Genomic DNA, 23,895 nt, shown 5'->3' with positions numbered 1-23,895 from the left:
TGCTTAATTCAGGATTTGGACCATGGGTTTTTTTTCATTTACCTCCGTTGCAATCCAGTGTGGTGTACATAGTAGGAAAGCTCATGCCAGCAGCATCTCTGAAATATGCTAAAACAAGCTCAATTAGAAAATGTCAGCTTCTTGGCTGATGTTTCTTTTTCTTTTTCCCCCCTTTTTTGTGCCTCTATAATTTTATTGGGATGACTAAACTCTGAACTATGTTAGCAGTAAACAGAACTAATTTACCCCCTGCTTCTTTGAAACAGCTGCTGACAGCTGCACTATAATTCAATCATGGATCTTTGCAGTGCAGCCTACAAAACGTATTCATATTTTTTGTTCTTCCCTCTCACCTATATTTATACTTATCTGCTGTAGCTGCCTATTGACCATGTGTCCATGATGCCAATGTGCAGAGGTTGGTGGACATGAAAGCATTGTGGCAGAATCGCTGCCACTCACCATGAAATATTACCCATAACAAAATACCCTTTAGATTTAGTGGGAATAACCAGACAAATACACAAAGTTGTAGCAATATCTTTTGTAAAGTCACAATGATTTATTTTCCTAGTTTGTACAAAATGCTTCTAACCACTGCTCTATGAAAAAGAACTGGAAATGTGTACATAGATTTTTGCCAACTGTTAATAAATATTTTCTTAAATAAGGAAATGTGTTTAGAAGAGATGAGAATCCTTTTCCTGAATGTGTGATTGAAAAGGAATTCAGGGATGGAAATAAATAATTTTTCCCGCTTTTGTGACAATTATTTACATAAAAATGTACAAAACAATAGAGCGGATGTATAGCCTAGCAACAAAGATCCTGTAGTCATGTAAAAAACAAAAACAAAAAATGCAAAACAAACAAACCCCAGAATATATATAATATATGGATCCAGTACAGAGAGAGAGAGTGGTCAGGACTGAACTGCAATATACCAATACTCCTGGGCACTAGTGGCAAAATCTCAACCTTGACTACACTAAAAAAATAATCAGCTCTGACCATCCAATGTTAACTTCAGAGGCAGCACCTTAACTCCCTGTACAAAGTTGCATTGGTGGCTTATACACATACAACATTGAGTGGCATTAATGATTTGTATGACTGTGTGCATCACTCCTTTAAAACAATGGACCCACTGAGACAGTTGCAGCCCAACCATTTCTCTTTGATGGTTCATCTAAGGACTTCTCAGAAAAGCTGAAAGAATATTTCATCCCTCGTCTTAGAACTTGACCTAGTAAATATTGGGCCAGATTCCGATTTCAGTTAAAACTGTTGTAACCATGTTGACTTTGGTGGTGTTACGCTTGTGTAAAATTGGTGTAAGAGCCAAGTCAGGCCCACAGGCTCTTGATTCCCATTTTAGGTAAGTGTGGTGCATTTGGTAATGCTCTGGTGTTCAAGGGTCTGATCCAAAACCCATTGATGGCCATGAGAACTCTTCCCATTCCTCAACAGCTTGGAAATCAGTGGTAGCACTCCTTTCTACTACAATGGAATTAGACTTAGGCCACAAGAAATAAGCTCCAGCTCATTTCATATAGAGCTATCTTTTTGTTTGTTTGTTTAAAAAGGAAGGCATCTGGTCTGGATTTCAACTGCGGCTTACAGGTAAAAGAGCACTTACTTTTTCATGGAGCCAAACAGTTTTCTTACGACAGATGAAACTTACAGTAAGATAGGAGTCACACAGAAAATGCAGACCCTGGGAACCAGGGTTACAAATGTCATGATTTCTTTTCCACATTAAGGACCTGATCCTGCTGGATGTTTGTTCAGCTCCATCTGTGGGCTTTCAGCACCTCGCAGAATCAAGCCTACAGACTTGCAAAATTCCAGGGACATGATCTGTCACCCATTGAAATCAATCGGTATTTTTTCTATGGAAGCAACATTTTGAGCTTGACCTTTCATACCCTTATAAGTGTGAGATATCCAAGTTTAGAATTGTGTTACAAACTGTGTGGGCTTCTTTCACTATTATTTACATTTTGCTCTTAGCTGTTTTAGTCCATAGTAAATGCAAATTCTTGTTGGTATCTGAAATAGATGTTATCCCTGACACAGAAAATATATATCAAGATAATCTTGTTCTTTGGAGTCATTTTCTTCAATCCAATTCAATGCCAAAAGAAAGATTTCTAGATTTATTTGTCCTTTTTAATTTGAGTCAATCCAGATATAACTTTTGCTAGTGCAAAATTTAATGCTGGAAGTTCAAGTATTTAGTCACTTCTCCTGATTATGAAGTTGGGTAAACCAATGGTTGGAGATAATTCTTTCTTTAACAAAATATCTGTTTTTTCCAGGCACATTTCATTCACTCATTTTATTGTGAACAATTTATTACAGGAACTACAAATGCTTATTACTTTGTGCATTAACACACCAGATTCTCACCATGGATGGATTTGTTTAAAAAAGATGTTCACAATCCTCACTGGTGAGTTAGCCATCTTCTGAAAGGCTCATTTGTAGAAGTAGCAACAATTATTTTGGACGGGCTTGATTTTAAATGGTTCCCCTGGCTTGTTTCACTTAGCACCAGTTTGCAGAAGCATGGCTATAATAAGCTAAAACAAACTTTACTCAAATGCCACTTGGAATCCGGAATTTGTTCCACTATCTCCTGTCGATTCTGCACCTTCAGAAGCATGGTCCCTACAAACTGGTTTGTTTTTTGTTTTTAAAGGAATGAAGGAGACTTAAATCTCTTTGCAAATCCATATCAAAGAATGCTCTTTACAAACCACTTTTTTTTTTCCCCTTCCTGCAAACTAATGGCAGCCACATGCCCGTACCACCATGTTCCTGTATTTTTTTAAGATAACATTGGAGCTGTCATCAAAATAGAGCACTGAAATGGCATTGAGTTGTGTAGGAGCGCAGCATGGCTTCGGCACAGTCTCTGGGTTTATAAAGTGAACCTGGGGGAGGGGAAAGTAAACAATGTTAAGCATTTTTTTCTTTTCTTTTTTTTCTCCCTCTTTTGGGCAAACCTTCCAATTCACATGTATGCCTTTGGCACAGCTGTCTTGTGTGCACAAATACCTTGATGTACGCACACAAAAGGTGAGATTCACAAGCATATTTGGGCATGCCTAAATCAAGGAGATCCATCTCTTCTTGGTTTTCTCTTTCTTGTGGGAGTTGTGCTGATGAAATCTGTTCAGTTGACAGGCCAAGATACTGAAGTCCTTTCTATGTCCAGTGAATAGTCAGGCACTGAACACAGAAAGGACCTTAGTGCATACTTCTTCCCTATTGCCTCAAGCCTGTTCTGGAGAAGGTAACGCCACTGGTAAGGAAGTGGGGGCACAAGAGCCTGGGGAAATTATTTAGTTTAAAATAGCCCTGGCTCAAATCTTGAATCTGCCCACTTTTAACTTTTCTGAATGTTTCCCCCCTCAAACTTTAGGCAACTTCAAAATTATAAAAATTAAAATAAAAACAAAAAAGCTCCAGTCTCAATTGCATTTACAGCCAGTTAGCTGGGTAGCTGTAAGACTGCAGGAGCCTAAGGAAGAGTGATGAAGGTCTCTCACTTGTTCCAAACAGGTGGAAATTATCTTGGCTTGCAGAAGCTTGATGGCTCCGTTCACTTGCCAGTTTAAATCTGGAAGAGTTAAGATCCTGCAGCTATTCCTCTTCCTCTGTTCTTGGGACGTGATCCAAAACCCGCCGAAGCCAATGAAAAGACTTCCATTGCTTCAGTGTCCTAAGCTTACTTAGCCTATTCTCAGCACAGAAACCCACTAACTTGGGTAGGAATCAAGGAAGCCTCCAACCCCATCCATATGACAAAGGAAGCAGACGTATGGCTGATCTGTACAGTTACGGCTCTGGAGGTCCCTCCCCAGTCGACTCTCTGCAGTTGCATGCAGTCGATCTCCAGGGAATTTTGTGCAAGGGATGCTGACCCCCTACTTGGGGCCATCCATTTCTGCCCTTCCCCTCTGGTGCAATTGGACTGTGCCATTTGTGTTCACATCTAGGGCCTCTCTACGCTCATGAAGCACATTAATGCTTGCAACAAAGAGATTACTTCCAGGCCAACTATTAATTCAGGCCATTCCGCTAGACCTGTTTAGCCAGATGCTGAAGGCATTATGAGCTAACACAGACCTTTCTTCTCTGCCTAGTTCTGAGGGTTTTGCTTGCATTAAATTATTCCAGTACTGTATTAATCAGAGTTAATAATCTTAGTTATTCAACTTAAATTTCACCTACCAGTGTCTGTACAATAGCATGGTTTGTAGCATTCATGTAGGAGTTCAATGGGAAGGCACATTCTCCTTCACAGTAATATGCGGCATAGCCTTCTGGAGCAATTATCCAGTCCTGGATTTAATTGATGTTAGATCATGGAGGAAAAAATTAGTTTTCATTGCATGTATTTGAATTGATTGAATAATAGACAGACAGTCAAAAAATCATGAAAAATGTCTCTTGTTAAACTAGCTGCTCTAACAATATGATCAGCTCTTAACATGTCTGCAGCACCTGTTTATCCAGAAGGATCCCACAGTACTTTACAAAGTGAATAGTTTGTATACAGCAGAGAGATCACTTCATCTGCTACTGGAATGCAGCTACCTCCAGTGCAAAAAGTCAGAGCTGTTTACCAACGTCTAAAAGAATTATCCAATGGAAAGTGAAGAATACTGTGTCTAGGTGAAACTACAGAAGGAGTTTATAGGGCCAGAAAGTGATGCCCTGAATTTAAAATTAATCCTAAATCTGTAGGGATTATCACATTTTCAGCCACTCTTAAACTGGCCTCCAATTTGCATGTCCCCTTTTATGCATGCAATCAGCTGTGCCCACACACAGGAAAACACAAAAGGTAGTGTATTAACATGTGTGAATGCACACCCATTCTTGTAGGCCCAGACATTTACACAAAAGTGGACACACAAAATCAGAGGCTAAAAATGTGGTCCATGAGTAAACACCACCAGCAAAATAACAAATGACTGAAAAGGCATCGTGTCTCTTTTCAGTCTTATCCATCTGAAGCTTGAGCACAGAAACCTTACCTGCCAGCCAAGATCCCTGAAACTGACGTACAGCTCGTGTTTCTTGCAGGCTTGCCGCTGATCAGTGCTGCTGTTTTCTGAATTAGGAGGGCGAAAAAAATGGAAACCATCAAGTGAGCTTGTGTTGTCCGAAGGAATGATTCAAGTACAATTTTCAAATGAAAGCAGGACCATTAAGACTAGATCCCTTAAAGTCTGAAGCTCCCCAGTGCTGACATCTCTTGGCAGCAATGGGAAATGAGGCACCGTTCCTCTTCTGCAGCACTGCACTGCTGTGCAGCACTTGTCACTTTCTTTTCGCTGTTTCAGTCTCTTGTATTTTAATGGTAAAATAATGGCTGGATTCAGTAACTATAAAATACCCATCTGGCGTCTATGCAAAGGCATGAAATCTCTGGGAATATTTTTTCATGGCTTTCTCTCTCCTGTGTGGGTTTCTAGTTTACAAAAACAACAGATCTCTTTTCATCAGGCATCTACTGTATGGCAAGAGAACCTATGAGAGACCTCAGAAGGCGCACTCACATATACAGTGATGAACACAGTATAAGAACCTACAGAGGATAGAGCGGTAAATTGACTCTAAAGAGGGGCATCCTCTCAACATCTCTCTAACCTGTGTCTCTTTGAGTATTGTCTAGTGCTGTCCTGTTAGTCCTGCACAAGCAACTGAATCATGGGAGAGTGAGCTGGAATCTATTATCTGATGCATCACAGCTAAGTTTTCACTATCGACCCACAACGGTACTTAGGCAAATAAGTCCCATTTTTAAGTGCTGCTGCAATTCTCAAAACTCCAACTCAGCTGTTGCCTAATGCAATTGGGGCATAAACTCACTCAGCTCCTAGGTTTTTTGCATTAGAAGTTCCCTAGGTGCCTATTCTTCTGCTTCTGAGCATGCATGCTACAGCTGCCTCTTAGGGGTCCAGACACCTGTCTGCTGGACCGGATTTACACCTTACGCACCCCTAAGCACAGCATCTTCAGCACCCCCTGGCGCCTAAAGCTGACTTCTGTGTTTTCCATGCATGGGGGTGGGTAGGCAATGGGGGGGTGAGGGGTTGGTTGGGCCAGCTCCGTGAAGGGTGCAGGTGGCAGGGGAGAAGAACTGGGGCAACCAGGTTGGCCAGCTCTGAGAAGGAGAATAGGCTTACCTCTGGGCTCCGGCTTCTGTCCTGGCCAGGGGGTGGGGGTTCAAGAGGAAGAGGAGCAGGGGGTGGGACCAGAGTTCTGGTGCTCATGCAGGGCCCCCCCAAATTGGCCGGGGCCCCTGGGCACAGACCCCATTGACCTGTTCAGTAATCCGCCACTGTTTAGGCATCCTTAGAATGCCGGTGCCCCTAGGCACATGCCTACTGTGCTTAACTGGAAAGTCAGCCCTGCCTGTCTCCCTCCCTAAGCCCCAGCAGGATTTACAAACCAGGTGAAGATGGGCATCTTTCAACTAAGTAGCATTTGGGCCCAGTGTGGTAGGTGTACTCAGAGGTTGCCAAGATCTACACAAAACAGCCAGGGAAGGAAAGGGTCTCCCTGTAGCCCAGTGGTTACAGCGCTCACCTGGAGGTTGGAGACCCCCTGGTTGATTTCTTCTCTCTCTCTCTCTGATGGGAAAGGATTTGAACAGGGATCTGCCATCTCTCAAGTGAGTATCCCAACCACTGGGCTATAGAATGAGAATGACTTTCTCTGGCCCAATTAATATGTAATTAAAGTGGAACAACTTCAATAGGTGAGATTGAGTGAGACCCACATCAGGATATTCCAGAACCCATGGCAAGAGGTGGCAGATCCCTCTTCAAATACCTTCTTCTCCTCAGCGGGGAGGGGTCTTCCACAAGGTGGGTGAGTGTTCTCGCCACCGGGCTAACGGTTATAAGGAAGTGTCTCCTGCTCTGTGTAGATCTAGTTGGCCTCTAAGCATGCCTATCAAAGCGGGCTCCACACACGAGTTAGGTGGAGGAACACCAATCTTCCATCAATTTGTGAATTGCTAGTGGAGACAGATGCCTCCTTGCAGCTCAGAATTAGGTGCCTGTATCTGAGAGAAAGGTGGGTCTTAGCTCACACCCCTGTCATTGGCATCTCTTGTTGGCTGGTTTAGGCAGCTCCCTACCTAGTGTATTGGCTTTGTGAATTGAATTCTAGGGCACCTTTCTCTCCCCATCCGTTGTATAGGGAGCCTAGGTGCCTAATTCAGGCTTTGTGAATCAGTGTTTTTCCTACGATTTTCTGAACACCCAAATGTCACAATGCCTTAATCCTTATGCGAATCTGGGCCTTTCTACTGGTGATGAACCTCATGGAAAAGGCAGAAAGAAGTAAAGAATAATAAGTAGATTCAATCAAAGCCCCTAGATCTGAACAACCTTGAACTTCAGGGTACTTTTAAAGCTGGATTCAGACTCTGGTACTTTGCCTGGGCTTTGGGTCATGGAATGAACACCTGGGGTTGACAATGAGAAAAGTGATCTTGTAAAATGAGCCAATTGGAGACACCCAGCCTCCAACAATTTCCTCTTTACAATCACTTTACTGACTATTTATAGTGGTGAGAAGTTCTGTTATCCATTACCTGTCCATCATCCTTCCCTCACAGACAATCTAGTCCTGAACTGAGGACTATGTTGGTTTAGGAGACGATAAATGTATACTTTAAACTGCAGTACACCCTAGTGTGGTTGGAGAACTTGGGAGAACACATTCTCAGAAATCTATGCTCCCTTTAGAATCGGTTTGACAAGCTTGTGATTTTGGACAAGCTCTACAGAACTGTCTGTGTATGTGGGCAGGTCGGAGAGGCCATAAACTTTACCAGCAGGAACATAAACCAGTGAATTTTAGAGCAGGTGAAATCATGAGGAAACTTTGCTGTGATGGGGGCAGGAGGCCAGAGTAGGAAAGTTCTCTCTCCTACAGTTCTGTTGCCTTTGCAGAGCCAAGAAAGTCAAGACAAACCAGTAGATAGTTAGTTACTCCCAAGAATCACAGGGCATTGATGTGTTGAGTACATGGGCCCTTTCCCTGGATCTCTGGCTAGTTCTCCTCCCAAGTCAAAAGTTTGTCAAAAATAGATCTGACTTTTGCCAATTCAAAGCCTGCTCAGGACAGAGGAAGCCCAGGGATTTAAAAAACAAAAAAAATCCACAGCCATTTCCCAGGATTCCCTTGGGCTTGCACAGGAAGCCAGATGGGTGTCTTGTATTTTTATAGGAGAAGACCAGAGAAGTTTAAAGTATCCAAGAAGAAGGGATGTGTAGGCATTTCTGAAGCTATTTAGGAGATATGAGAGTCTTGTACTGTCTCGCAGGTGCAAATTCCCTGTACAATTTAGGGTCTTGGTAAGAGGTCACAGAATTCAGGAATGTCCAAGAAAGGGCTGAAGGAAAGCCTATGTTTGGGTCATCTCTCTGCTCCCCTTCTGCTCTAGCAACTTTGTTTCAACCTGCTGATTGAATGCCAGAAGGGTTGCCAATAGGGAAGTATTTGGCAGCAGCTTGTTTTAACCAAACTGATTACTGCAGTTTATATAGTGTTTGGTGATGCATCACATAAAGGCTTAAAAATGCTTAAGCAGGATGTTTGCACACTGGAGTGTGGTCAGGCTACTAAAAAGTCTATAGTAAAGATATTGACCCTTCTTGATTCTGATCTCTTACGTCAGTGTAACTCCATCGACTTCAGTGGAGTTAGTGCTTCATTTAAACTGATGTAGGTGAGGTTGAAAACAGACCTGTTGTTTTAAGGTTTTAAGAATCAAGCCTTTCCCTCTCCTCCCCCCTCCCCCCACCCCGCCTCTTAAATTTCTCTCCATCCTAGGAAGCCAAAACTCCCCAAATAATAGCTTCAGTTGCCCTAGGAAAGGCATTCAGTATAGCTAGATGGGAAACTGTTTTCCCAGACTCTGAACACTTTTGAGATCCTGAAAAAATTTCCTGTCTCAAATAGGGATGAAAATGAAAATTTTGAAAATCTAAAATTCAGTTTGGGTCAATTGAAACATTTTCTATTTTGACCATATTTTTTTTTTTTTTTTACTATAAATAGCTTCTTTCAAAAATTATTTGAATCAAGGAATTTGTGAAAACTGAATTTTCCCCACAAAAATTTTTTGGTTATAACAAATCTCATTTTCCAAAAAAACATTTAGTAAAAGAAAATTCTAGTCTTCAAGCCAGTGACAGACAAACATTTGGATGATGCTGAATATACAAGAGAAAAAGAGAATATATTGCTTGAACACAATAGAGATTGTTTCATTCTGGTCTCTACAATATAGAAGTACCCAGAAAAACAGACTTGCCAGCCTTCACTGTACCTGCAATGTTGGACACCCGAAAGGCTTCCTGGTTTTTTGGTGTTTTCGATCGATTCTGGCTCCTTTGTTTGCCTCCCGTGGAACGAATACTGCGGAGATGCACTTCTGTGGCTTTGAAGAATGCTACCGTGAAAGGCTGCTTATTTTGTGGGCCATGTCTTCCGATTAGACCAGCCAGTTTGGGATTGATGCTTTGTCCTTAACAGAAATATCATCATCAACACAATCAAGAGGAATTGCAATAGCTTTCTATTTCCACCAGCAATATTGAAGATAACATGATTGAGAGAGAACTGGCCTAAACCCCATATATAAAATTCCCATTGAGGCCCATATGCATGGAGTGGGCCTGAAATTAATAAGCAAAGCCACTTCTGAAAGGAATATCACAGTACTGCTAACTTCATTTTATATTTGAATGTAAAAGTTAAATAAAATGCTCCTACCAATAATTATTTTATCCTAAATCAGTTTTGCATTAGATTTTCTTGCATTCTTTAGAGGGGTTTCTTTAAGTTCACCAATCTATAATTTGAAGTGATCCCATAAAAGGAACCGTAAAACTCCGGCCATAGGAACACTAAATTCCCATTGGAAGGTTATTAACTTAAAATAAAAATGCCTTGTATTAAATGCTGACACCGTTCCAGATATATTGCATTTGAAAGTAACAAATAGTTCAGATATTTAGAAACACTTCATTTATTGCTGCATCTGTCATACACAGAGCAACATTGAATGAGATAACGTCAGATAACCTGATCATAGATACATTACGATTATTGCTCATTCTTTTTCGTATGCAGGATTTTTAGTTTCGCTTTGGTTAAAGGTGCCTGATTGATAGCCTTGGAGACTGAGGTCGACTATTTACAGAAGACAAGGCATGGATAATGGCAGTACAAATTTGCCCCCAACACACCAATATATCTAAATGGTGTTGTGAAGAGACCATTTTTGGAGACCACCGCAGTCTCCATGACCAACCAACCCTAGGACTCTGATACTGATGACAATGATGTTAATTCATACCTGTTATGATAGTGGATTTTGTGATGTTTGCTAGGAATTGAACTGGAACTGGCTGACCACACTTTAGCATCAGTTGTTCATTGACTTACGTAGTCTTAGCCCAGTCTACACTATTCCCAGTGATATAACTGACTCTCAGGGAAGTGGAGTAGCTGCACTGATTGGAGACGCTCTCCCATAAGTGTAGGTAATGTCTTCACTAAGTCCTGCAGCGCTGCAGCTGCACCAGTGCAGCCACACCACTGCAGTGTAGATACACCCTGTCACAAGCTGAGCCACATTGGTGCTGGCATTGTGGAAGTGAAAGGATCTGTTTTTCCACTAGCAATCCAGTGATCCCTTTGGTCCTCCAGTTCTTACTGGTTTCTAAGTGCAATATGGAAAAAAAGAACCTGGTTTTCTAAGACAAATTTCCATAATTGCTGTTTTCAAGGCATTTGTTCTGTTCCAATCAGCCCACATCAGTGTCTCAAGAACCACTGTCTCTATTGGATCTTTTCCATCTTAACTTTTTTATGTATTCAGAAAGCTGGTAAACATGAAGGGATTAAAAGAATTGGCCATGATTGCAGCTCAAGGCAAACAATGGCCATTAATTTATCTGCTTCTCCCGCTCTGAATTTGTCTTAATTCACAACACAAAAGGACAAATTCTTTCCCCGTTCAAAGCTGGTGTACACGGGATTTGCATAGAGGATCATAGTGGGGTTTTTTTTTTTTTTGTTTGTTTGTTTTTATGAGCATGACAGCTTAGCAAATGAGCACCTACATCTGAGAGCTACAAGCCCTTATGGTTCCCTGTGTGGGGAGGAAATAGGGCTAGACCTGTAGATATGCAAAATGGGAACAAGCAAAACTTATATTCTAAAGATAGGACACTGGGTCAGGCTTTCGATGAATGAGAGCTAAGTTGTATGTTTGCGCCAGTGAAATGTGTGATTCATATAAATACCTGTTTACATATGCAAAGGTGTGTTTGTGGGCATGAGCATCCCTACCTCACTATATCATTTTCATCCTCAGTGTAGGACCTGTCTTTGTAAATCTGGCCAAATCATCTTCATTTCAAACAGCTAGGCTGATCCCACAAAATACTTACGCATGTGTTTAATTCTGTGTACCTGAGTAGTCCTACTGAAGTCCATGGAACTACCCGTGTTGTTAAAAGCTACCCATATGCTTTTCTGGATCAGGGCCATATTCCATTTTCAAGAACAAGTTTAGTCAAAAATAATTCAGAATTCATCTGGCACTGCGTTGATTTATTTTTTTAGCATGACACTTTTTCTGATTGCACTGCTATTTAAAAAAGGCCATGGTTTTGAGGGGGTAAATTACTTTTAGTTGCTTCTTACTAACAAGAACTTCAGCAGCTTGCAGTTAGTGGCCCCAAATCCACTCTAGCTGATTCGATGGATTTGCATGAGTGTAACAGAGAATTTGGCCAATGCATCCATTTAGGGAAAGGCTTGAGATTTTTGGTGACAGAAAGAAAAAGTGACTTTTGCTGTAAGCAAATCTCTCTTGTATTCTTAAAAAAACAACCAAAGAAAAGCTTTTTTGCTTTATGGCCTATTTAAAACAAAAAACAAAACAAAAAAAAACTTAAAAATGTCCTGAGTAGGACCCAGACCTGAGAAGTTTCGTGTTCCTCATTAATTAAATTGTGGGGGGAAATCACTTAGTTGTAGTCACTTATTTCAACCCCCACATACAGGTAAGGACCAAATTTCAAGAAAAAATGTGGTTGTTTTAAGACATCTGTCTATTCCGAATTAATACAATTATGTTCTTATCTAACACAAAACAGAGCTGTACTCTCAAATCAGAGAATGCAGACAATTTGTCTTTAAGAAACTGCTTTTTTTTTAACTGAGAAAAACAGGATATGAAGCAATAAGTAATAGGCTGAGTAAACTTAAATAGTCAGCTGTTGTTCCTATGTATTATGAGGGCGTGAAGCATTTCAGGGCTTAGGGTGACAGGATGCCTAAGGCTAATGAATCACATCAGTGCTTCTCTCGCTTGTTGTTTGAGCATATCCCAACTTTATAAGTGTAAACAAACATCCTTTAATTCCCCAAGAGTTGCTGTTGTTGATGGCGTGACTATGAAGACTGATAAAATGAACTGATCTCTTTTGTACCATTCCATCCATACAGCATTTTTTCCTTTTTTTTTTTTTTTTTTCCTTCCTATCCAGTTGCATTTCATTCCCTTAGAAAGAGAGACTCACACAAAATAATTGGTACGAATTCCAAAACCAGGCAAAACTTGCCAGGTTTTCATTTCATTACACACTTTCAATTCAGGCCATTTCCACTGAAAGGTTTACTGCATTCAAAAATCTATAGTTTTGTATCAAAGGCATGCTATGTTTGAACCCCAAATGAAACTTGGTGCTAGTAGAAGGGCTTACCCTTACAGCTCAAAGGAAATGTTTGCTTGAATTCTGGAGAGAAGTGAGACTGCAAAGATTTGTGCCACTTATAAGTTTAATTTTAAAATGCGAGGAGCCAAATTCAGTCCTGGAGTTACTTTTTCAGCGATGAATTTAGTCTTTAACTTTCAAGACAAATTAGTGAAATATTTCTTCCATCTATTTTGATAAAGCATAGAAGTGTGTGTGTGTGTGTGTGTGTGTGTGTGTGTGTGTGTGTGTGTGTGTGAGAGAGAGAGAGACAAAACAAAAAACCCCAAGCCTATTTGTAAAATAAGGGGGAGATTTTCCAAGGCACAACTGTCATTTAGGTGTTAACTCCCATTGAAAGTTGATGGGAGTTAGGTGCCTAAATTGTCATTCTATACCTTTGAAAATCTCTCCCCAAGCTTTTTCTCTGAGACAGGTTTGTATAAGGGCCCATTTCTAACTATCTACCTACCTGCTTTATCTGACCAATTATCATAACTGCACACACACTTGTGGCACTTTTGTGCATCCAGGATTCTGACAATCTGGGCAAGATGGCCTAATCATCTGTTCCCTTGCTGCAACTGCTATGATCCTATCTGCTGTTTATTTCATAAGCCTAAAAGCATAACATCTGTCTATAAAATGCTATGCAAATTTCTAGTGTTTAAATTATTTACATTAATGACTTGTTGTCTTAGTTATACTATATTCAGATTTATTTCTTACACACTCGCAACTTATTGCTCCCTTGTATGCTCACTCTGCCAAGGTTTTACTACTTCCTATAGCCCTGATTTACTCCACATGGAGTACACACACAGCTGGGAAAATATTTCTATAGTGCAACCATTAAGCACTAAAACCTAGCAACCTAATCAGAAGACAGAGACAAAGTTATCCATTCTGCCCCAAGATACATGGTTTGTATTTTCTATTACCACTTGCATTAATAGTAACCTAAGCAACTAAAATCTTTTTTAAATTTTTGGTTGGATTAATTCTCCCTGTTCATAAAGAGCAAAGTCTTTGAGACTCAAGCAAATTATGAAAGGAAACTGAGAAGGAAGCCACAGTCAATTTTACCAAATGAACATAGGCACAAAGACATTGCCATACTGGATCAGATCCAGGGTCAGACCAGTATCGTATCTGATACTCACACCCATTCCATGCATCACAAGCTGGCTGAAGAACTTGGAATACATAGTGTCAGGCCATACCTCCATGTTTCACTGTTAACAATTGATTGGACTGTTTATGTGAAAGCATTTTCTTCTCAGCAGACTAGGCATGCAAATCTAGTGATGCATTTGAGGGAAAAGAGGCAGAAAAGAGACAGCACAGAGCAAAGAAAAAAAGTAGAGAGGAACAGAGAGGACCTGGAAGGAAGCTGTGTGCAGAACTCTTCCCTTGATTCACTTGAGTGGTTGCTATAGTCACTGTGACCAGCATTTCGGGTGCTCCAGTTTGGGATTAGTGCAGCTGGAGAGAGGGAGAAAATCATTGCCAAATGGAAGAAGACAATGGTGTCTGCATGGATGGGGAAGGAGGTCATGCCTTAATGATTCCTACCTTGTGTTAAAGAGAAAACATGGATTAGATCCTCAGTTGCACTGATTTCAATGCTGATTTACATCAATTGAGAATTTAGCCTGTACAGTTTGTCACTTTCCAATGTAACATAACTGGAGAAACTCAGCAATTAAGACTTTCCTGACAATTCCTTCCCCACCCACACAGACACCATTTTTTTTCATTTAGTAAATAATTTTTCCAATCAATTTTGAACAGTGAAGCACTAGGGCCAGAGTATTTATAAGTTTGGTTGTGCCAAATGAGTGGCCAATGTATATGTGCAGTTTCCGGGACTTCAAGTGCAAATAAAATAAATGCATGTGCAAATTAGTCATGTGCATAGTTCCTAGATTGCACATACAATCATTGTAAAGGTGTGTGCAATTAGGACTCGGATCCACTGAAGCATAAGCTTAATTTTAAGCATCTTAATAATTTCTTTTGATGCTTAAAGTTAAGCATGTGTTTAAGGGTTTACTGGATTGGGACATGAATGATTGTCTTGAATTCAAGTGGTTATTATTTAGATATGTTCAAATACAGCATGGTGGTGGTAGTGGGTGAATATTGTAATGTAACACATTTCCAGTATCTGCAGCTTACGAAAATTCAAGACAATCTTAAGAAATCACACTTGAATGACTACGGTTGCATTCAGACTAGTCCTGACTAGATTCCTATAGCCAAAATGGAGTCTTTTTGATGACATTACTGTCTGAAACTTACCATCTATACTCTCAACTGATAGCTGCAGACCGAGATTATGTTGTGGATTTACCACCCAGTGATTACTGGTTGCTGTAATATCAAACACCAACCAACCTTCTTCTGCAGCCCAAATTGTTCGAGTGTCAAGCAGGAACAAATCTGAATCCCTGAAGAATAAAGAAACAGATCTCATTTACCTGGATAGTCAAATGGAAATCACTTACTGTAAATAGCTGTTCAAGTTGGTGCTTTAAGCAACACACTTGGTAGCCCTTATCACAATATACAAGTTATGCCACAGAAAGAAAACTATACCAACCTAAGGCCTGGTCGACACTTGCCGTGAAATTCGGAGGCAGTCAACGGGAACTACGCAAGCTGCATAGAGTAGCTTGCGTATCTCCCATCAACTTCCTAAATTCTAATTAGTGCAGCATTCCCACTATGCTGCGCTGATGGGAAATGCCCTCCCATCAACGCAGACTTAATCTTTTTCCAGGAGTGGATTATTTCAGTCGACTTTCGGATTGATTGAGTGGGTCTCCACTTCCGCTCAATCGATCCGGTGGCACCGAATTTGCTGCAGTGAGTGAAGACATACCCTAAGTGCTTGTTTTCCTGAACAATGGGAGGATGGATTTAAGTAGAATTAATGTGGCTTGGAGTATACACGTTGCCTTACTATTTCAGCTAATCCTGCTGATGCAATTTTTAAAAAATGTTTTCCAGGCAAATATGTGAACAGTTATTGTGTTTGCACATGAAACTTGATAATTGGGCATTCAAATGCATCTAATTATCCTTTTCCATGCATAATAACTTGACTGTTGTGCATAATCATGGCAATGGTGGAAGCAAATTGGAGCATGGTTGTGTGTGCCTTTTGCAAACACTAATATATATCTAATGTCTCTACAAATCTAATCTGTTGAGGCTACACACAATTGAATAAGGCAATAATCTCTGCAGGACAACAAGGCAGCATTACCTTGTCTGGCAATGTCCTTTCAATTTATTGTTTAAACCTAAATCTATAGACACACTCCAATTATTGGCAACCAGAAACTGAGAATGAGAAATCAAAACTAATCAGAACTGGAGAGTATTTGAAGGACTCAGACAGAGCCGTAGAAATCATTCTGGGTTTTCAACAATTTACCTCTGAGCTGCAATTGAAAATCTGGTAAAATACAAGGATTTCAAAGGTTCTCTTTCATCAGGAGCCAATGCAAAGTAACTTGGATGATGATAATAAGTAAACTGGGTAATGGTTTAGCTGCCTCCAAAAGGAAAAAGTCTTTACAAGAAGGATGGAGACACCACAGTGGTTTCTGGACAAGCACTGTAAGAGATTCTTTCATATTTTGTAGTGTGCAGATGTGACAACTTGTTGGAGAGTAACTGTAGCTTTTTGAGTAAAGAAAAACCTTGCAAAGGGATAAGGAAAGTACTTTTATTGTGTCCCATAAGCCTGGGGAGGGCCAGATTAATCTGTTTTATAGACTTGTCAGTACAAATGTCTTTAGTACACTCGGGGTCCCTTATTTGCCTGGAACATCGTGTGATACAAAAATCTAAAATAAGAGGATTTATATGGCCTCTATTGCCATAGTAATCTGAGAGCCTCAAAAACTTACATGAACTTTACCCCTGTCTTGTATGCAAGTAGTATTATCCTTCCAGTTTTACAAATGGGAAACTGAGGCACCAAAATATTCAATGACCTGCCCCAGATAACAGAGTCTAGCAGAGCAGGGAATTGAGCCTCAGTAGTCGCCACTGGACAGCTGTTTAGGGGTTTGTGAAATTAAATATCCAATTCCAGTCCCTGAAGGACAAGTGACCATATCACTATGTGCCTATGGAAGTACAATGTCATATTTCCCCCCAAAACGCACAACACTCCTAACCTGTGCATGTGTTAATGTGGAACATTTGCAATGTTGCTGGGGCTCTAACTAATATTACATGTTCTACAGTGAGGGAGATTTTATAAGCTGTAGGCAAAAGGAAGTTCCATGTGAAGATATAGCATCTGTTGTTCTCAGTACAGGTGTGCTGCTCGTAGGTATTAGGATGTAGTTCAGATGAGTCCCATAACTTGGCATTTCCTTGCAGTTGAGGGCTGGCAACGGGGGATGGGGGTGGGAAGATGTTTCTGAAATAAACTTTGTTCTTTTAAACAACGTTTTTGCTTATGGAAAAAGCCAGGCTTTAGGCTCTGTCCATACATCACAATCTCACTTCTTGTTGGGGGACTGTGCTACAATGCTGCTGCTTGCCTGTGTAGCAGGGATCACAGTATGTGTGAATCAGTTACACAAATGTCAGATGGCGCTAGGGCTGAAAGTTATAACAAAGTTAGGACAAAATACGTCCCACAGGAGACACAGATGAGAGAACACTACACTTGTGTTCACTTGTGACCCAGGCCAGTATCTGATTCTCAGGTTCAAGAAGAGAGAGGCTTTTATGTTAACACACTGCATGATTTGCCGCTTGCCTGCAGACCATGATTCACAAATAGTTTACTTAATAGAGATGAAGCTTGCTTGATATTTTTCTTTTTTGTGGATTGCAGGTTGAAGAGAATAGCAATAATAAGAAGTTACTGCTATCCTGCAATATTATTACTCAGAAAAACCAGCCTTTAAGCTTCCCGTGCTGATGTGATGCAATCAGGGTAACCAAACAACATGATGCATCAAGTACAGGGGTGAGTCAGTATGGGAAATTGTATAAAGTATTTGCTTGCCTGTAGTTACAACAATATGCAAACAATAGGCCTGGAGGGGAAATCCTCAGTAAGAGAGATCAAAGAGACATATTGAAGAGAATCATCCTTCCCACACACACTTGGAACGTTGAGACCCAAAAAGGGCTTGTGTCAAATATTCTCTGGAGAGGTTCACAGTATTAATAGATTAGCGCTTTTCATTCTGGCCTGCAACCAATGGCGAAAAATGGGATGCAAATCTGAATGGTGTTGCAAGCATAATATTCAGGCTCGTCAGAGCCCAGAGCTTGTTCCAATTAAAAGAAACATCTTGTTAAAGAACTGCCCTTTAAATAAAATGGCCTGCTTACCAAAGACACATGGCAAAATAAAATCAAAGCCGCACCTAGCTGATGGCAAGGCAAGCTCTTTAAACACAATGGCTAGACAAGTTATATTAAAATACAGAAGCAGTTTCACTCTGCTTCACAGCAAACATTAACAGTTTGCATTCTGAGACACCAATTCTATATGCTTCCCAAACTTGCCCTCTTTATAATTCTTTCCTTTTGAGGGGTAGAGAAGGGGCTGTTTACATACTCCAACCCGAAGAGTTATAACATGATTTAAAGCCAGTTCAATCTAACCTCAGCTCCACTGTTCATGTGTTAAAAGCGGCACAGAGGCAACCATTGGCTGTACACTACAAGTTTTATCAGTCCTGCAAAACCCAGGAACTATGCTACATGTTCTTGAGTGCCATCTCCTGAAACCTTGTCTACTAATTATGGACATATGAACAGATCTAGAACACACTCGCAATTTTGTGAACTAAGCTTGTACAGTCAGGACTCAAAGAAATTGCTCATGTTCTCTGTACTGCTATAGCTATGCTTATCTGAGGGCTTCAAAGGGCCTTACAAAGCTTTGTGAACTCTACTTGACACCACTCCCTGAAGGTGGCGAAGTAAGGATTGTCCCCAATTTTCAAAAAAGATTAATTCAGACATAAAGTGCAGAACACCCACAACTCCAAATGAAGTCAATGGGCATGGCAAGCATATATCAATTCTAAATCTCAGGACCTGCAGCTGGCAAGTGACTACTGACTTCAGGTGCTGAGGGGCCTAACCTGAGACTCCTTTAAAGAGGTCTAGTTCAGAGAATGGGAATTCAACACTTTCTGAAAACTGGGCTGTTTTGAGGTATCTGAGGTTGGACACCAGAAAGCTGAGGCATCCAAAATTACAGCGCATTCTTGAAAATCTGGCTGCTGGTGACTTGCCCCCAGACCTGGATGGTTGCCTGGTAGTCCAGGAAATTCCTTTAGTAGGTCTGTCATTTTCTGGACTTCAGAGCCTGCTTGTGCTGACCAGCACAATTGCAGCAGCATGCAACAGGAGGAAACCAAGAGTAAGGAGCAGAAAGAATGGGTACAAGTGGGGAGGGGTGGATGTGGGAGGGCTCGGAGTGAACTAGAATACAGGTGGGTGGCTGAGAAATTGATGGGTGCATTAGGAGAGACAGGAAGAGGATGGGCAGCAGTGCGACTTGAGGGAAAAGTGGGAGACAAAATTATAGGGAAGGGGGAGAGAGATCACAACCTGGGGATAGAACGCACATGGATACTGGGAAAGAGGGAACAACAGGCAGGAAAAATATGCCACATGGTCTATAAGTCAAGAGAAAAGAAGCAGAAAGTGGAGTGAGAAGTGTGTTTTAAAAAAAAAAGGGGGGGTGGAACAAGCAAGTTACATTTTAAAATTATTATGAATTAGAAATTGAATTGCAATATGTTACTATTAATATACTATGTGTGAACGATGTTGGATTCTACTTAAATGTCTCTTCAAAGTATTTCACCTATGCTATAACCCATGTTCCTCCACTCGGACAAGTAACTTAGAAGGGGATTTTCAGAGGCACAGACTCCCACTCTTATTCTGTTTTGACAGCTCAAAGATATTGCCACGGCTGCTTGCAGCAGGTCGTACAGCAAGACAGCCTGCTGTGGGGCCGTGAAAGCACCTCATATGTGAGTCGTTCCCATTCTCTAACCACCAAACAATGCATTCTCCCTTATCCCCAAGATTTCAAGTTGCCCTTGATATCGGTTGTCCTTTCCCCTGCCTCCAATACCTAAACAAACGCAGCAAAGGAATTAGTCTCTTAGCTGAGTGGCAACTATCTGAAGACATGTTACCTCTTGGATACAAGTCATCAGAATTGCCATCACCACGAATTCAAAGATCATGAGACTGGCTCAAAAATCATGAGGTTTTTTGTTTTTGTTTAAAATAGGAAGTTTGGATTTTTTTTTATTTTTTTTTTTTGAACTTTTAGGATACGTTCCGGACGTTTTCCAGCTTTTTTCAGCAAGCATGAGTGCTAGGAACTTCTTTTTAAATAAAATTAAAGCTCCTACTCTCACATAATCACTTGGTTCGATGAGCTGGGCCAGTCAGAAGAACGCGAATTATTGAGAGAGGCGCAGTGAAATTGTGAGTTGGCAGGACTGCAGTAGCAAGGGTGAATAGTAAACAAAAATCTTACAATTATAGAGTCAAATGCTATAAAATATAGGGATAGCCCTAAATTATACTGAAAACTGCCTCTCTTCTTTGCCTCCATTTTCTTCTTTCAACCTCCCCCATCCCTCTCTTTCTTCCTCATTGTTACTTTAAAAATGCATGTGTTAATGAACACTGAGCATTTCCAAATTGAACAAAAGAATGGATAAGAGGATGAATGGGCAAGTGGAAGAAGAAGAAGGAAAGAAACCAGGAATTTTGTTAGCTTTCAGTATGTTGTAAGACCAGAGGTGACTTGTTTAACTGGCTGAAATTCTGTCCTCTTAGTAAATTAGGGGTCCTCTGGACAACTCACCTGAACATCTCCTGTCAGTAACAGACCCCAGACAAGGGCAAACAAATACTGCTGCACACAGCAGCAATATGTTTTGAGCAAAAGCTGGCTATTCTGAAGAGCACCTGTGATAATGCTGTGTGACAGTGCTAATATTACACTTTCCGGTCCTTAACTGATAGTCCAGAGAATGTCTCGCCACAGGCACAGTGGCATTTACCAGTGCCTTAGAGATAAGTGGGAATTCAAATAATACAGAATTGCAAGGCTTTGTTATTGTAACATCTACAGATCACTTCCTAAATATGGATCAAGCCTCCCAATTTCCCTGAAAAATGGGTTGTTAAGCCCATTTTAGAAAGGGGGAAATGAGGTACAGGTAAATTAAAATTTAACTTTGTTAAAGGACTAGCTGCAGTTCAGCTGGTGAGTCAGCAACAGGACTGAAACCTCTGTGTCCTCTCCTGGCTAACTCGTGCTCTGCTACCAAAATATGCATGCTCAGTTGTACCTCCTGAGGCTAGAGAGCTGGGTTACAAATCACTAAAAAAAATATTATATTGCTAGCACTTCTTGCTAGCCTTTCCTGGTGGGTTTTAGCCAGCCAGACTCAGATTGAGTCAGCAAGTGCAGAATTGCTCAAAAATGAAAAAAATGTGTGGTGGTAGTGGGAGGATTGTTTTTAACCCAGCTGGCCAAATTTCTTAAAGCCTCAGAAAAAATTCCAATTAAGATTTCAGCAGGTTCCAATTTTATCCATCTATTGCTAAATATTATTCCTAGCTCCTTTTGCATTCATTGTTTATGAAAGTGATGTGGATACCATGTAAAATCCGGGTTCCAAAAACTCAGTTTAAATTTGGCAGCAGTCATCTTGCTGTGGAGAGGCACAACATATTTTCCACGCACACAGTAGGAATGGTGCAGTGAAGACTACACAAAGCTAATATTTTAAATGCAGAGGCTGCTGTTCAGCAGTGCAGTTTGTGGATCACTTGCCATTAGTGCGTCATTTGGTTGAGTTAGAACCCGTCATGATGTGCAAAATGCCTCCTGCAGCTAGTCAAGTGCCTGTGATGAGCCTTGTCTTGCTAAGTGACATCAAGATTTGTCATGGGTTTACAGGCTGCAGCTGCTCACATGAGTGCTCATAAAGAGTGAACCAAACTCAGCAGCATTATCAGCGGGTCTTTGCTAGTGCGCTTACCAGCATGCATAGATATGGGCACAGTCACTTGATCTGTGTGCACAAAGGAAATGCTTTTTTACATGATTGCAGCAGTTGTACCTCCAAATATTGTAGGTGCATTTCTAGATGCCTTTTTAACATTTGGTCCAGAAGCTGGAGAACACGGCTAGAGGCCTGGAACACTACAATAAAACAAACCCTCCAATTTCACAGTGTGGTGCCATCCTCCCACCCGACTTCAGATCTGTTGAGAAATCACACTGGTTACTTTAAAATATGCCCACTCAGTCTTTGTGAGAGTCAAGAGCTTGAATGGTTATTGGAGTTGCACATTTAAATCCCTTACACCCTGATGGAAACACTTCATTGAATTGGGTGCCAAGTTGGGGTGGGTGTGCTCAAGGTTGGCGTATTTTAAAACATAAGTTAAAATGTTTCAGATGCATGTCAAACAATGGAAGGCATGAGGTAACCCTTTATTTTTCATGCAAGTCTGTGGGGCTAGTACACTAAATATGAAGCTATTGGAAATGACGGACCGGTAACAGCTGCAAGGTGAACATGTAGCAGCTACATTTTAATTATCAAAAGTTGTTCACATAGGGTGAAATCTTAGCTTCATTCATATCAATAGCAAAACTGCTACTGACTTCAATAGGGCCAGGATTTCTCACCATAGCGCTAAATCTTGGTCCCATTGAAACCAGTGGTGAAACTGGGACCAGGATTTTCAAAGAAATCTAGGTGCTGAAGATACAGATGGGCACCTACTGGGATTTTCAAAAGCAACTAAGCAGGTTAGGTGACTAACCCCTATTCATGTCAATGGGAGTTAGCTGCCTAACTTGCTTAGGTGCTTTTGAAAGTCCCACTAGTTGCCTTATTTGCATCTTTATGCACCTAAGAACCTTTGAAAATCTGGCTCTTGGCCCTTACATCCCACCTGGGAAAGAGAGTTTTTGGGGAACAAATATTTACTCTAGAAAAAAATTCTGTGTATGGTATTAGAATAAATGCAATGAAGTGCAGACTCTCAGATCCATATCCTAATAGACTGTGATCTGCAAACAGTATCAGAAGATCTTTTCAAATTGGGGTGCAGGAGGACTCTCCCAAGACTCCCCAAATGGACTAATATTCTCCTCTTGAGTCTTATTTTTTGATACAGTCTTGACCCCAATTTATTTTGGAAAGTGGCTTTATATGAAAACATCTCCCATTTTAGTATCTATAATAAGCTACCTTCAACACCTTTTATCCATTCAACCATTTTACCAGGCATACTCTCCGGCACTCAGAGATTAAAGGAGTTACTATGTTTTCCTTTGACGCTGACAAGGAGCTAAAACTATGCTTGTATAATCAGGGATACCCTGGTTGTAAACTTTAATTTCCACTAGTATTGTTTGTGCAACCAGAAATAGGGACTTTAGGTCATGCTGCACGGCATGTTACTTGATCCAATTTCTTGCATTTGCAAAACTCCTTCCCAAGTTCTTAGGTGAATGAACCATGAAGACTAAATGGGAGTTGGACATGAATCACTGGACACTAAATTATGCCCAAGGAAACTTGAAGACATTGTTATATCAGTCAAAGGGTCAACTGCTTTCACAGTGTTTATGAAATTCAAGACGTTGCTTCAGGGCAGTGCCTGATATTTTGAGACTGAAGAACATTTTATATACTTTTGTAGCGGGAGCTGTGCCAACACTGAAACTGCAACTTGCAACAAATTACTAGATTAATAGAGTTTAAGGCCAGAAGGGACCATTAGATCATCCAATTTGACCTCCTGTATATCACAGGCCATTAAACTTCACCCAGTTACCCCTGTCTTGAGCCCAATAACTTGTGTTTTACTAAATCAGAACTTATGTTTGGCTAAAGCATAACTTCCAAAAAGGCATCAGTCTTGACTCAAAGAATATAGCTGTGATCTCATTTTCACCAATAGGTTGCTTTATGCACATTATACAGTGGATGGGGAAATGACAGTTTCCAATATACATTCAAATGTTAATAATATT

General features: G+C 40.7%; 1 protein-coding gene across 1 annotated transcript in view; it reads right to left on the bottom strand.

Moving 5' to 3' along the window:
• Positions 1-568: 568 nt before the first annotated feature.
• BMP7 (bone morphogenetic protein 7) overlaps positions 569-23,895 on the bottom strand; it is a 52,658-nt gene continuing 29,331 nt past the window's right edge. The window contains exons 3-7 of the mRNA XM_067554190.1: positions 15,114-15,262; positions 9,368-9,565; positions 5,052-5,128; positions 4,243-4,353; positions 569-2,939 (exon numbers count right to left, since the gene is read on the bottom strand). Of these exons, the coding sequence (XP_067410291.1) occupies positions 2,790-2,939; positions 4,243-4,353; positions 5,052-5,128; positions 9,368-9,565; positions 15,114-15,262 (685 nt within the window). The 3' untranslated portion in view covers positions 569-2,789. The remainder of the gene's footprint in view (positions 2,940-4,242; positions 4,354-5,051; positions 5,129-9,367; positions 9,566-15,113; positions 15,263-23,895) is intronic.

This window comes from Emydura macquarii, unplaced genomic scaffold (assembly GCF_026122565.2).
Source record: "Emydura macquarii macquarii isolate MOO-44397 ecotype Brisbane River unplaced genomic scaffold, CSIRO-AGI_Emac_v2 contig_1483, whole genome shotgun sequence".
NCBI classification, from domain to species: Eukaryota; Metazoa; Chordata; order Testudines; family Chelidae; genus Emydura; species Emydura macquarii.
The sequence above is the reverse complement of the archived record's forward strand: the minus strand, read 5'-3'. Positions and strand labels throughout refer to the sequence as shown.